The 12406-nt window shown below is 43.1% G+C and overlaps 1 protein-coding gene across 1 annotated transcript; it reads right to left on the reverse strand.

Annotated features, from left to right (window-relative positions):
* Positions 1-5236: 5236 nt before the first annotated feature.
* On the reverse strand, positions 5237-11312 carry mfng (MFNG O-fucosylpeptide 3-beta-N-acetylglucosaminyltransferase). The gene is made up of 8 exons (XM_053492976.1): positions 10758-11312; positions 7642-7687; positions 7400-7502; positions 7009-7162; positions 6764-6849; positions 6496-6661; positions 6310-6395; positions 5237-5611 (listed from the first exon to the last, which is right to left on the reverse strand). Exons 1-8 carry the CDS (start codon positions 11043-11045, stop codon positions 5554-5556), a joined length of 987 nt encoding a protein of 328 aa, XP_053348951.1. The 5' UTR covers positions 11046-11312; the 3' UTR covers positions 5237-5553.
* Between the last annotated feature and the right edge of the window lie 1094 nt (positions 11313-12406).

Here is a 12406-nt window from a genome sequence, read left to right on the forward strand (position 1 = left end):
TAATTGAGCAGACATGCTCCTCACCCTCAGTACAGAAGCCTCCCAGGGTTGTGTCCTGAGCCCCCTGCTGTACTCACTATACACCTATGACTGTGTGGACCTAGCCAGCACTATGTCCATCAGAAAGTTTGCTTCTCTGACAACAATGAGAAGGCCTACCTGAAGAAGATCAAAAACCCAGAGAACTGGTGCAGAACAGCCTTCTCCTGAATGTCAACAAGACAAAAAAAAAGAAGCTTCAGATACCTTGGTGCTCACATTACGCATGGACTGTCATGGTCCTGTCACATCAAAACCGTAGTAAAAAAGGCCCAACAGCGTCTTTACCGGCTTTTGTAAGATGCTTGAAAAACCTCCAAAGTGCTGAGGAACTTGTACTTCTGCACCATAGAAAGCATCCTTTGTAACCTGGTTCGCGAACAGCATCATGAAGAACAGACAAGCTCTACAGAGGGTGGTGTGATCAGCTGAGTGCATCATCTGCATCAAGCCTTCTGACCTGCACTCGATCTACAGCAAGCTGTGCTGGACCAAGGCCAGGAAGATGGTGAAGGACCTCAGCCACCCCAACAATGGACTGTTCTCTCTGTTGTTCCTTTGTCAGGAAAGTGCTTTCATTTACTGAAGGCCAACAGAGAGAGGCGGAGGAGGAGCTTCTTCACACATTTGGGCTTTGATCCAGAACAGCCATTCATGCTACACACTACACTTGTATATCTTTGTACTTTTCATACTTTACACTTTTATTTTGTAAATCATCTTCCTGCGCAATTTAAACTTCTACTTTTTTCTATTTTATTTACATGCCTTAATTTCAAGTTAAATGTTTTTTTAGTCTATCTTTAGTTTAATTCTATTTATATATTAGGCCATGGGCAGTCGTAAAAGCACATCACCGCATTCATACTGTTCATGGCTGCGTATGTGTCAAGAAAAATTTCAATCAGTACAATAGTGCCACCAGCTGAAGAGTTACAAAACTGCAACCATTTTCTCCCACATCTGCTTAAAAGGGGTCCTACAGCAGCCTTTAACAGAAAATACATTTCCCTCGACACACCCCCTAATGTTACCCCCATGTGGGTTAGAAAAAAAGATAGATCAGGTGTTTACAGTGTATATGAATATAAATACACCTTTACCGGTCTCATTCTCACTGAACATTCACTCGGATCAGAAGGTTCCCACCGAGGGGATAACGATCTGATTGGACTTTAATTCCAGTTATTAGTAAGATATCAGGGTCCATATAAACACAGGTAGTGGTTTTGTCTGATTCATTTACAACACTAATTAGGAAGAAGAAGAAGAAGAAGAAGAAGAAGAAGAAGAAGAAGAGGAGGAGGAAAGTCCTGCCTGATTAACGATTTTGCATTAAATGAAATATGTGTTAATATTTGCACTGCTGGAGGGAAACACCATCTCTCTCTCTCTCTCTCTCTCTCTCTCTCTCTCTCTCTCTCAATTCCTGCAAATAATCTGTTTTCCTCTCCCACTCTCTTTATCTCTCTCTCTCTCTCTGTATACCTGCTCTGTCTCTTTCTCGGTCCTTCATTCAGATTCTCTGTCCATCCATAAAGAAGAACAATAAGTTCACCTTCAGACCATTTAACTTTTTCTTTGTCATGAACAGCTGAAATGTGAACTGATGTTTTTCTTGTATTCATTCAAAATCTTTTTTTCAGGTTATCCTCCCATTCTCAATTTTCTCCTTCACTCCTCATTTCCCTTCTTTCACTTCTCTTTTCCTCTCTAACTCCCTGCTTAGCCTCTTCATTCTGTCCTCCTCTCATACCTGTTTACTATTCTCTTTTTATTTTCTCTCTCTCTCTCTCTCTCTCTCTCTCTCTATCACTGACGCTGGTACTTTGGTTTCTATGGTAACAGAGTGCAGAAGTAAGGCAGGTCGTGTGCCAAGACTAAACACCCCCCCCCACCACACACACACACACACACACACACACACAAAGACCCTGTTTGTCTATACCAGCACTTCACACTGTTTATTATTATTCCGCTGCTCTTAACAGTTCTCCTTTATAGAGTGTGTGAGCGCAGGAAAAGAATAATGAGTCTGTTTCTATATATGGAAATAAGGGGTGGAGCTATAAATTAGTGTGATTTCAAAGGTATAGCAACAAAACATGAATAAATGAGACCTCCAGACACACACCAGTTCTATAGTGTATAAGTCATTAAGAAATGCATTAAGAATCCCGCGTGTTCTCTAAAATTGGTGCATGGTTTAAGTACAGATTGCTCCACCTTCTCAGAAGTCGTAGATTCAAAACCCATCCAGGATCAAAAGAAGGAAAGGAAATGTTCCACCTCAGGTTCAGTTCTGTTTCCACATCACCACAAAGCACCGATCTATCTGCTCTCAAATTAAAAGCATTTTATGTTTACAGTCGATTACACACACACACACACACACACACACACACACACACACACAGGGTCTGAGCTAATGAAAAGCCGAGTCTCGGGGTGACCATCGCTGACCACGAGCTATAAAGCACGCCATTACACACACCATCAGCGGTGTGTTCAATACAGTGCGGTGAGCAGGGAACGATTACTCCAACAGAACTGATAATTACACACACGACGCTGAGGGGAGCTGCTTTACCATCGATCGTTATGACTTTCCTGCCATATGAGACCTGTTCAGTGCTCCACACATCAGTGCTCCAAATGAAACACAGCCCTAAGTGTCCCCTGAAGAACCTGTGTTTTCATTTGTACCCACAGCGCAGAGGAACTCAACACCTCATGTTACACTCATAGAGACCTAAAACACTACAATCTGCCAAGGCTCGAAGACGAACATCATCAGCGCTGTAGGCGCAGAGCCGCGGTTAGGGACACACCCACAGTGTAGTACTAGTGCTCGAGGAGAGCGTCTGCTTCAGTGGCGTTTCTCTCATGATGCCAGGAGGCAACTGTGAACCACAGCTCTCAGTGAGCCAAGTGATCACGAAGGGGTCAAAAACAATACTGTAGAGCTGGAATTTAAATTTAAGATGGTCCGGTTAATAAAAAAATTCTTCGAGCTGAAATCCAAACTTCATGTTTGTATTCCAGTAAAATATTACTGATATAGTATAAATATTAAGTGTAGTATTTGGTAACAAACTGAGCTGTGGCACGATGGTGTAGTGGTTAGTACCGTCACCTTGCACCTGCAGGGTCCGGGTTCGATTCCCACCTTGGGGTCTAAGTGCATGTTCTCCCTGTGCACTGTAATAAGCAATTAACCCCCTGTTCAGAGTGTACCCCGCCTCGAGCCCTAAGTCTAATGGGATTGGCTCCGCCCCCTGTACCCAGGATAAAGCGTTATAGATGCACATGAAGCTAAGGTCTGTAATGTCTGTGTGTGTGTGTGTGTCATGTCAGTAATAAACCCTCAGAGTGTGTAACACTTCTCTGAGCACAGGCCTTAGTGTGTGTGTGTGTGTGTGTGTACAGATGTTACTGCACATGAAGGTTTTATTTTGGTTGTATAGAGATACATGAGGGAGTTTTCGGTGATTAATGCATGAGGTCATTTCTCACAGCAGACACTCTCGTCTTATAATAAAACAAAATAAATCACAATTTATTGACATTTTATGAAGAACTCTCTGTCTCTGTACAAATGATTATAGTTACACTCAATACGCAGTTGTGTGTGTGTGTGTGTGTGTGTGTGTGTGTGTGTGTTTTCCCGTTTAAGCCAAATGAGGGGTTTTATTGTTATTCCAGGGTACAATTTGTCTGGAGTAAATGTGTAAAACACAGTCTCTCTCTCTCTCTCTCTCTCTCTCCTGTAAGTGCCTTCTCTCAGGAGTCTGAGCACTAAACACTTCAGCACACTGTAATAAATGTAAACACTATCTACACTGCAAAGCTGTAAGAATCAGCCTGAACACACTGGGGTCGGTAAACATTAGTTCGGAGGTGTTTTCTTGTTCTCCTAGCGTGCATGAGGGGTTCTCCCGGCAGAACCGCAGACACGAGTGAGATTGTGTTGGATTATGGATAAGATTACAACTCTCTGACCTCTGACACACACAATACTACAGTCAGGTGCGAATAGACAACATTAAGGTGTGAATAAACACCAGAATCAGGTGTGAATAAACACTGGGTTCAGGCATGAACCACCACATGAAACCCCACAGACATGTGTAACGAAACCCCAGAGGCAGACGCAGATAAACACCATGTTCAGGTGCACAGAGTCTATGGGGGATGTGAACATATACCAGGGGTGAATGCAAAAAAAATAAACCTTTATCACTGCAAAGAGCCACACGACAGATGTGCAAACAACAGTATCACAACTTATACACCTCATACATAACACAATAGTTTTGATGGATTTAAATCAGCCTAGCTTTTTTTATTAGACTCAGTGGGACACCTGACTGTCCTTACTTTATCTTTTTTAGGTCTGGCTTATATTCAGTTGTGGCTACTCATAGTAACTCTTTCACATGTGGGTCAGTAAGAACAGACCAATGCTTTGATTTCACTTGTTTCAGTGTCAAAGAATAGCAACAGTGAGACACTTTTTAATAATAAATAAATAATAAATTCTCCTTTAAGGTATGGCTTTTTTGTGCCTTTTTAATGTGACCGTCTTCTGAATGCTTGGTAAATTTTCGGAAAAGCTGAGTTTGCTTTTCTGACTGACCTTTCAGTGTCTTTACCTTGCATTTGCGAAGTTCCGTGGCTTTGGGAAATTCCTGTGCTACGGTAGAATGGAGTGAAGTGAAATGGCGCTCAAGATTTAAAGCCTTAAAATGTGATAACGAAGACTGGCATATCAAACTGAATGGCTTTCTACTTCTTTCAACAAAAAGATATAAGTCCTCATGTGCTCATCTTCGTGTTTGCACTTAGCTATACGCTTCCCTGACTCTGCCATGATGATTGACGGGCTACTAACGAACTTCACGTCAATTGTCAACAGGCTAACGTATGTTAAATCGCGTGAGAGGTTTTATAAAAAGATACTACTAATACTAACATTATATGTATTAAAAATTCAAATTAGATTTGTTTAAATACATTTAAATACAGTTAAATACATGCATTTAAAGACATACCCCTTTATTGCAAAATTATGCTTTGACATTTTAAAAATAAACTGCGATTGTAAACACAGAACATGTGGATAGATTAAAGAGCTGCAGAAGAGCAGTGCACAGGTTCGCCCCCCCCCCCACACACACACACACACACACACACACACACACATATACTATGAATAGGAATCATCTCGCTCTTACACTGTGACGTGAATTATACACCGTTACAGAACAAAGAGGGTTTTCGACAACATGAGACCATGTCCTAAAACATTTTAGTTCCAGAACCACAGAGAATCTAAAACCAAGAGATCTGCAAGAAAACATCTGATAAAGTGCTGATAATGGTGTGTCGCTCCCTTGTGGTCTCCTGTGGAATGACACACACAGACAGAGAGAACACAGCCAGGGTGATACATGGTGCATGCCGTGGGTGTGAGAGATGTTCTCCAGGAGGGTTCTGGGAAGTAAAGTGCCTTCATGTTGGTGGACACCAGCTGGTCAGAGGGTAGAGGAAACAGTGCAGTGTTTTAAACCTGCAAAACAAAGCACACAATAAATCAGTCACAAATATGATTACTGCATCTGATTCAGTTAACATCAGTGGAATATAATCTGAAGTATGTCTGATTGTGGTTTAATTATAAACTAATTTAATAAAAAAAATTCTTTTTCTGTTTATATTTGATGACAGAGATTTTATCATTAGTCTGATCATATTTAATTAGACATTCTTATTATAGTCTGATTACAGTCTAAACACACAGACTAATTAGATAATATTAATTAATTATAATCCTATGGCATGATTAGACTATCATCATATAATACAATCAGATTATTTAAAATTGACTAATAATCTAATTATTATTGTTTTATAGTCTAATTACAGTTCGATTATATATTTTCACGTTTTTGAAACTTCTTAAATATGTAATTATGTCTATATAACACCTGATTTCAATATAAGGTATATTTTTAAAAAAAAATCTAATTATAATCTAAATAATCTTTATTGCATAATCCATGTGTGTATCTGATTATATTATCTGATTATATCTGATGTTATAGTTACGTTATAGTACAAAATCAGAGATTCTGACATCTTATTTTATAATTATATCCTATACAGTAACCTTTTTAAGTCTAATCATATTTAATCATTAATGCTCACTGTAATCTGATTATTACTATGTAGATTAGATTTAAAATCAGACAAAAGAACAGACGTTACCTGGATGGATCCTCCTCGGTACTGAAACCTCCCTTCAGTCCAACACTGTTCATCTTATTCTCAAACAGCCCATAACTCAGAGTAACCTACACACACACACACACACACACACACACACACACACGAGTTGTATCACGTGACATGAAGGACGTCTCAGCTGATTGGCTGACGAGTGTGAGCTCTGACCTGCGTGAGGATCTGTGCAGGTGTGAGCAGCTGGAGGTTCTCCAGGTGAGAGTGGAACAGGTTGCTGTGGATCATGGACACGCCCAGTCGCCTCTCCACAATGAATCCAATCACACAGTCATCAGGAAGTCTGATTACACCTGAGGTGTGTTCTAACCTGGACCCACTGCGTGCACACGCACACACACACACACACACACACACACACTTGTTTATGTCTCCCACGTAAATAAATTCTTTATACTGAAAATGTATAAACGAATCAGACCTCGCCCAAGGAGCCATCTTTTCTGCTAACTTCCTGTTGAGACAAAACCCTGCCCCTCCTGTAGCAAACCAGAAATGCACGTCACGCTGTAAACACACACACACACACACACACACACACACACACACACACACAGACTAGGAGTTATTTAATTATCACAGGTAATCTTTCAGAATTGACGTGATGTTCAATATTACTAAATGCTTTTAGATAATATTTGTGGTACATTATGGGATATTGCTTACCGTCTTGTTGCTAGGCAGCAGCTCCTGGGCTCTGATTGGTCGATCCAGACTAGGTTTACCCACATACACATCTCTGTCCAATGAGAATCCAGAGAGGAGAGAGAGCAGCGCACGAGGGTTCAGATAGTTATCATCATCGACATGACACAGCCACCTGCATAACATAGCACACACACACACACACACACACACACACACACACACACACACACACTAAAACCAAAGTATCTCTCAAATATTCTGATGGTATGAAGGAATGAAGCCTAGAATTTAGGAGGAAGACTGAAACATCCTGCAGCAGAATGGCTACAATGCTAATGCTAAACACAACTAACTTGCTAACTTTAGCGCAAAAATTGGCTCCTTCGGCTAACTGAAGTAACACACTCACTGTTTATCAGACGCCATGAAGTGATCATACTCAGCGGCCATCTTACAGGAGAGAGCCTCACGAGTGTGATCGGGTGAGCAACTGGTAACAACGAGGTGGAACCCTGTAAACACACACACACACACACACACACACACACACACACACACACACACACATGACTTTTAAAGTTTTTCTTCATGGGACATTCAGTGTGTGTGTGTGTGTGTGTGTGTGTGTGTGTGTGTGTGTGTTTTCATTACCTCTAGAGCTGATCTCCTGATCTTCAGCATCTGTGAATATATATGTCTGTAAACAAACAAATTATAAATATAAATTACTGAAGGTGCATCTCCTTTTCTTTACATTCACGAATAATGGCAGACAGACAGACAGACAGACAGACAGACAGACTGGGAGACAGACAGACACAGAGACAGGCAGGGAGACAGACAGACAGGCAGGGAGACAGACAGACAGACAGACTGGGAGACAGACAGGAAGACACACATACAGACAGGAAAACAGAGGGCTGAGTCGCTCAGCCCAAACACTTTACACACACACACACACACACACACACACACACACACATATATATATATGTGTGTGTGTGTGTGTTTATGCTAATCTTAATTTTATTACATCACTACATCACACTATTACTATTTAAATGTCCAGTAACACTTTATTAAGTCACACTTTTTGGTGTTCTATGACATTTCTCCATGAGTGTACAAGTGCAAGTGTACACATGTATGTGTGTGTGTGTGTGTGTGTGTGTGTGTGTGTGTTTAGCAGTGTGTGAGAGTCACATTGTTCCACTTCCTGTAGCTGTAACTTCCTCTCTGATGGGTTTCCTCTGTTTTTATACACTTACACACACACACACACACACACACACACACAAACACACAACATGGACCCAAACCTACACACAACTCACAGGAACAAATCATTTCCCGTCTGATACATACTGTCTGTGTGTCTGTGTGTCTGTGTGTCTGTGTGTCTGTCTGTGTTTAAGTATATACATGTAGAGCGCATGTCTAAGGGAAAGTGGACGAGGGGAAGTGAGCACTGTACACACTAACATACTCGTCCCTGTACAAGCATGTCAGCTCTAAGAGCATTACTTCAACATCATGTGACACAGGGGATCAAACTGATTGGCTGAATGGAGTATGATAATAAAAAGAGCACCAGATTATCAGTGTGGTGCTCAAATATTTATAGAGTCACTGAGAGCTTCATGTCAGAGAGACAGAGAGAGAGAGAGAGAGAGAGAGACAGACAATGATTAAGAGCAAGACAAAGAGAGACAGAAACAGAGAGAGAGAGAGAGAGAGAGAGAGAGAGAGAGTGAAACTGAAAGATCTAGAGAGAGAGTTGGAGTCGGAAGTTTACACACACCTTAGCCAAATCCATTTAAACTCGTTTTCCACTCACACTTCCTGACATTTAATCTGAGTAAACGTTCCCCGTCTCAGGCCAGTGAGGATCACTGCATCACTGCTTTATTTTAAGAATGAAAAATGTCAGAATAATAGCAGAGAGAAAGATGTATTCTCATCACATGTCCAGTGGTTCAGAAGTTTACACACACTGAGTTTGTATTGGGTAACATTGCCTTTAAATTCATGTTTCGAGTCTCCTTCCACATGCTCCTGAGTACAAGCTGCTGGAGTTTTAGCTCCTTCCTCCTGATACTGTAGAACTGGTGTAACGGCAGGTTTGCAGGCCTCATTACTCACACATAGCTTCTGAGGTGTGCTTGGGGTCGTTATTCATGTGGCAGACCAAGCTTTAATGTCACGTCTGAAATCTTGAGATGTTGCTTTAACATAGCCACATAATCTTCCTTCTTCATGATGCCATCTGTTCTGTGAAGTGCAAGTCCTTTCTGGCGTAAAGCACCTCCATGACATGATACTGTCACACCTTTGTGCCTCACGGTTTTGATGGTGTACTTCAGCTTGCAAACCTCCACCTTTTCCTTCCAGACATAACGATGACCAAACAGTTCCATTTTTGTTTCATCAGACCAGAGGACTTTTCTCCACAACGTAAGATCTTCCTGTTGTGCAGCTTCAGGCTGTAGTCTGCATTCTCTTGGTGGTTTTGGAGCAGTGTCGTCTTCCTTGCCGGGCAGCCTTTCTGGTTACCTTAAATATTTATTGTGGATGTTGATACTTTTGTACATGTTGTCCTGGGATTGATATGTACTTTTTGTCCCAAAGTTATGATTCCCATAGTGATTATACTTGTGTAGTATTGGTAATACAGATGAACGCGGTACCCTTAGGCATTTGAAAGTTGTTCCCAAGAATGGAGCAGACATATGGAGGGGCTTAGAGTTTTTCTAATGTCTTTGCTGATTTGATTCTCCCATGATGTCAAACAAAGAGGTGCTGAATTTGAAGAAAGGCTTTAAAATAAACCCATAGGAACACCCCTAACTGACTCACATGATGTCAATTAGTCTATAAGAAGCTTCAAAAGCCATGACATCATTCTCTAGAATTTGCTGAGCTGTTTCAATCAACTGTGTCTGTAACCTTCTGACCCACTGCAATTGTGATATACAGTAGTGAATTATACATAAAATCCAGTGAGTCCCCCACATATGAACATTTGAGTTACAAACTTTAAAGATACAAGCATGCGTTTGTGCATGTTCAGTCGAGGAAGACAGATCAGATGTCTGGCATACATCATCATGTGTGTGCAGCATGTGTCCCAGGATGTCCAGAAGCGAGCACAACAGCAGCACCGATTCAGCTGGTGCTGCTAAGAAACGCAGAGCAATAATGATGGACACCAAAGTAAAAATAGTTGAGAGAATAGAGTGAGGTGAAAATATGGCAGACATCACTCGTTCCTTTAACATGAATCGCTCAAGCATAATAGTAGTAGTACAGAGACAATGTTGTTGGACTTACAAACAAATGAGACTTATTAATGAGCTCTTGGAATGGAACTTGTTCATATGTAGGGGACTCAGTGTAAACTGTCTATAACATCTGTTGGTGAAATGACTCGTGTCATGTATTAAGTACTGAACCAACACTCACCAACACTATAGTTCACTAAAGAAATCTGTGGAGTGTTAATCAGGTTTAATGACTCCCTCCAATGAGTCCATGATATCCTCCACAATTATTGGCACCTCTCTACACCAAGGAGTACGAAAAGCCGAGGGCTGATTGTGTGTCTGTGCCTGTCTGTGTGTGTGTGTGTGTCTCTGTGTGTGTGTGTGTGTGTGTGTGTGTGTGTGTGTGTGTGTGTGTGTCTGTCTGTCTGTGTGTGTGCGTGTGTGAGTGTGTGTGTGTGCGTGTGTGAGTGTGTGTGTGTGTGTGTTGTAGGAGATCTTACGTACATTCTCCTTGGTGTTGGAGATCCAGGTGTCCAGCAGGAGCGCGAGCCGGTGTCGGTGGAACTGCCGCGTGCTCTTCACCGTGATGAACACATCCTCGAGACGCACACTCCGCCGATCACGCGCGCCGCCGGTCACCGTGTGTGATGATGATGATGATGGTGGTGGCGGCTTGTCCCGGCGCGCGCTCCCGTTCCCGTTGCTCAGACACGAGTGCAGGAAGAAGGTGATGACGAGGAGCGCGAGCGCGGCCACCGGAACCGCGCGCCTCGGCCTCCAGCTCACGTGCATTCCCAAATAACGGGCTTTATCTCATAGTGTGTCTATAATAACTCCGTACGGGGGAACATCATCTTACAGGAAACAGAAACACGCCGTTACAATGTGGCGTCCGCGCCCGAGATCAAAGAGGAGTGTGTGTGTGTGTGTGTGTGTGTGTGTGTGTGTGTGTGTGTTTAATTTAAAATTTTAAAAGAACCGAAAATAAACATGAAGGAGCGCGCGCGGTGAAACTGTTCCACACTGAAGCTTTAAACCTCTAAAAGCCCAGAGAGCGCGCGCTGCTTCCTGTACTGTCACTCATCACTTCCCCTTCAGCATCACAGTTCCTCTCTCTCTCTCTCTCACAGTTCCTCTCTCTCTCTCTCACAGTTCCTCTCTCTCTCTCTATCACAGTCCCCCCCCTCTCTCTCTCTATCACAGTCCCCCCCTCTCTCTCTCTCTCTCTCTATCACAGTCCCCCCCCTCTCTCTCTCTCTCTCTCTATCACAGTCCCCCCCCCCTCTCTCTCTATCACAGTCCCCCCCCCTCTCTCTCTCTATCACAGTCCCCCCCCTCTCTCTCTCTATCACAGTCCCCCTCTCTCTCTCTCTATCACAGTCCCCCTCTCTCTCTCTCTATCACAGTTCCTCTCTCTCTCTCTCTATCACAGTCCCCCTCTCTCTCTCTCTATCACAGTTCCTCTCTCTCTCTATCCATCACAGTCCCCCCCCCTCTCTCTCTCTCTATCACAGTTCCTCTCTCTCTCTATCCATCACAGTCCCCCCCCTCTCTCTCTCTCTATCACAGTCCCCCCTCTCTCTCTCTCTCTCTATCACAGTCCCCCCCCTCTCTCTCTCTATCACAGTCCCCCCCCCTCTCTCTCTCTCTCTATCACAGTTCCTCTCTCTCTCTCTCTATCACAGTTCCTCTCTCTCTCTATCCATCACAGTCCCCCCCTCTCTCTCTCTCTCTATCACAGTTCCTCTCTCTCTCTCTCTATCACAGTTCCTCTCTCTCTCTATCCATCACAGTCCCCCCCCCTCTCTCTCTCTCTATCACAGTTCCTCTCTCTCTCTATCCATCACAGTCCCCCCCCTCTCTCTCTCTCTATCACAGTTCCTCTCTCTCTCTCTCTATCACAGTTCCTCTCTCTCTCTATCCATCACAGTCCCCCCCCCTCTCTCTCTCTATCACAGTCCCCCCCTCTCTCTCTCTCTCTCTCTATCACAGTCCCCCCCCTCTCTCTCTCTCTCTCTCTATCACAGTCCCCCCCCCCTCTCTCTCTATCACAGTCCCCCCCCCTCTCTCTCTCTATCACAGTCCCCCCCCCTCTCTCTCTCTATCACAGTCCCCCTCTCTCTCTCTCTATCACAGTTCCTCTCTCTCTCTCT

Source organism: Clarias gariepinus, chromosome 3, assembly GCF_024256425.1.
Source record: "Clarias gariepinus isolate MV-2021 ecotype Netherlands chromosome 3, CGAR_prim_01v2, whole genome shotgun sequence".
Classification (NCBI taxonomy): Eukaryota; Metazoa; Chordata; class Actinopteri; order Siluriformes; family Clariidae; genus Clarias; species Clarias gariepinus.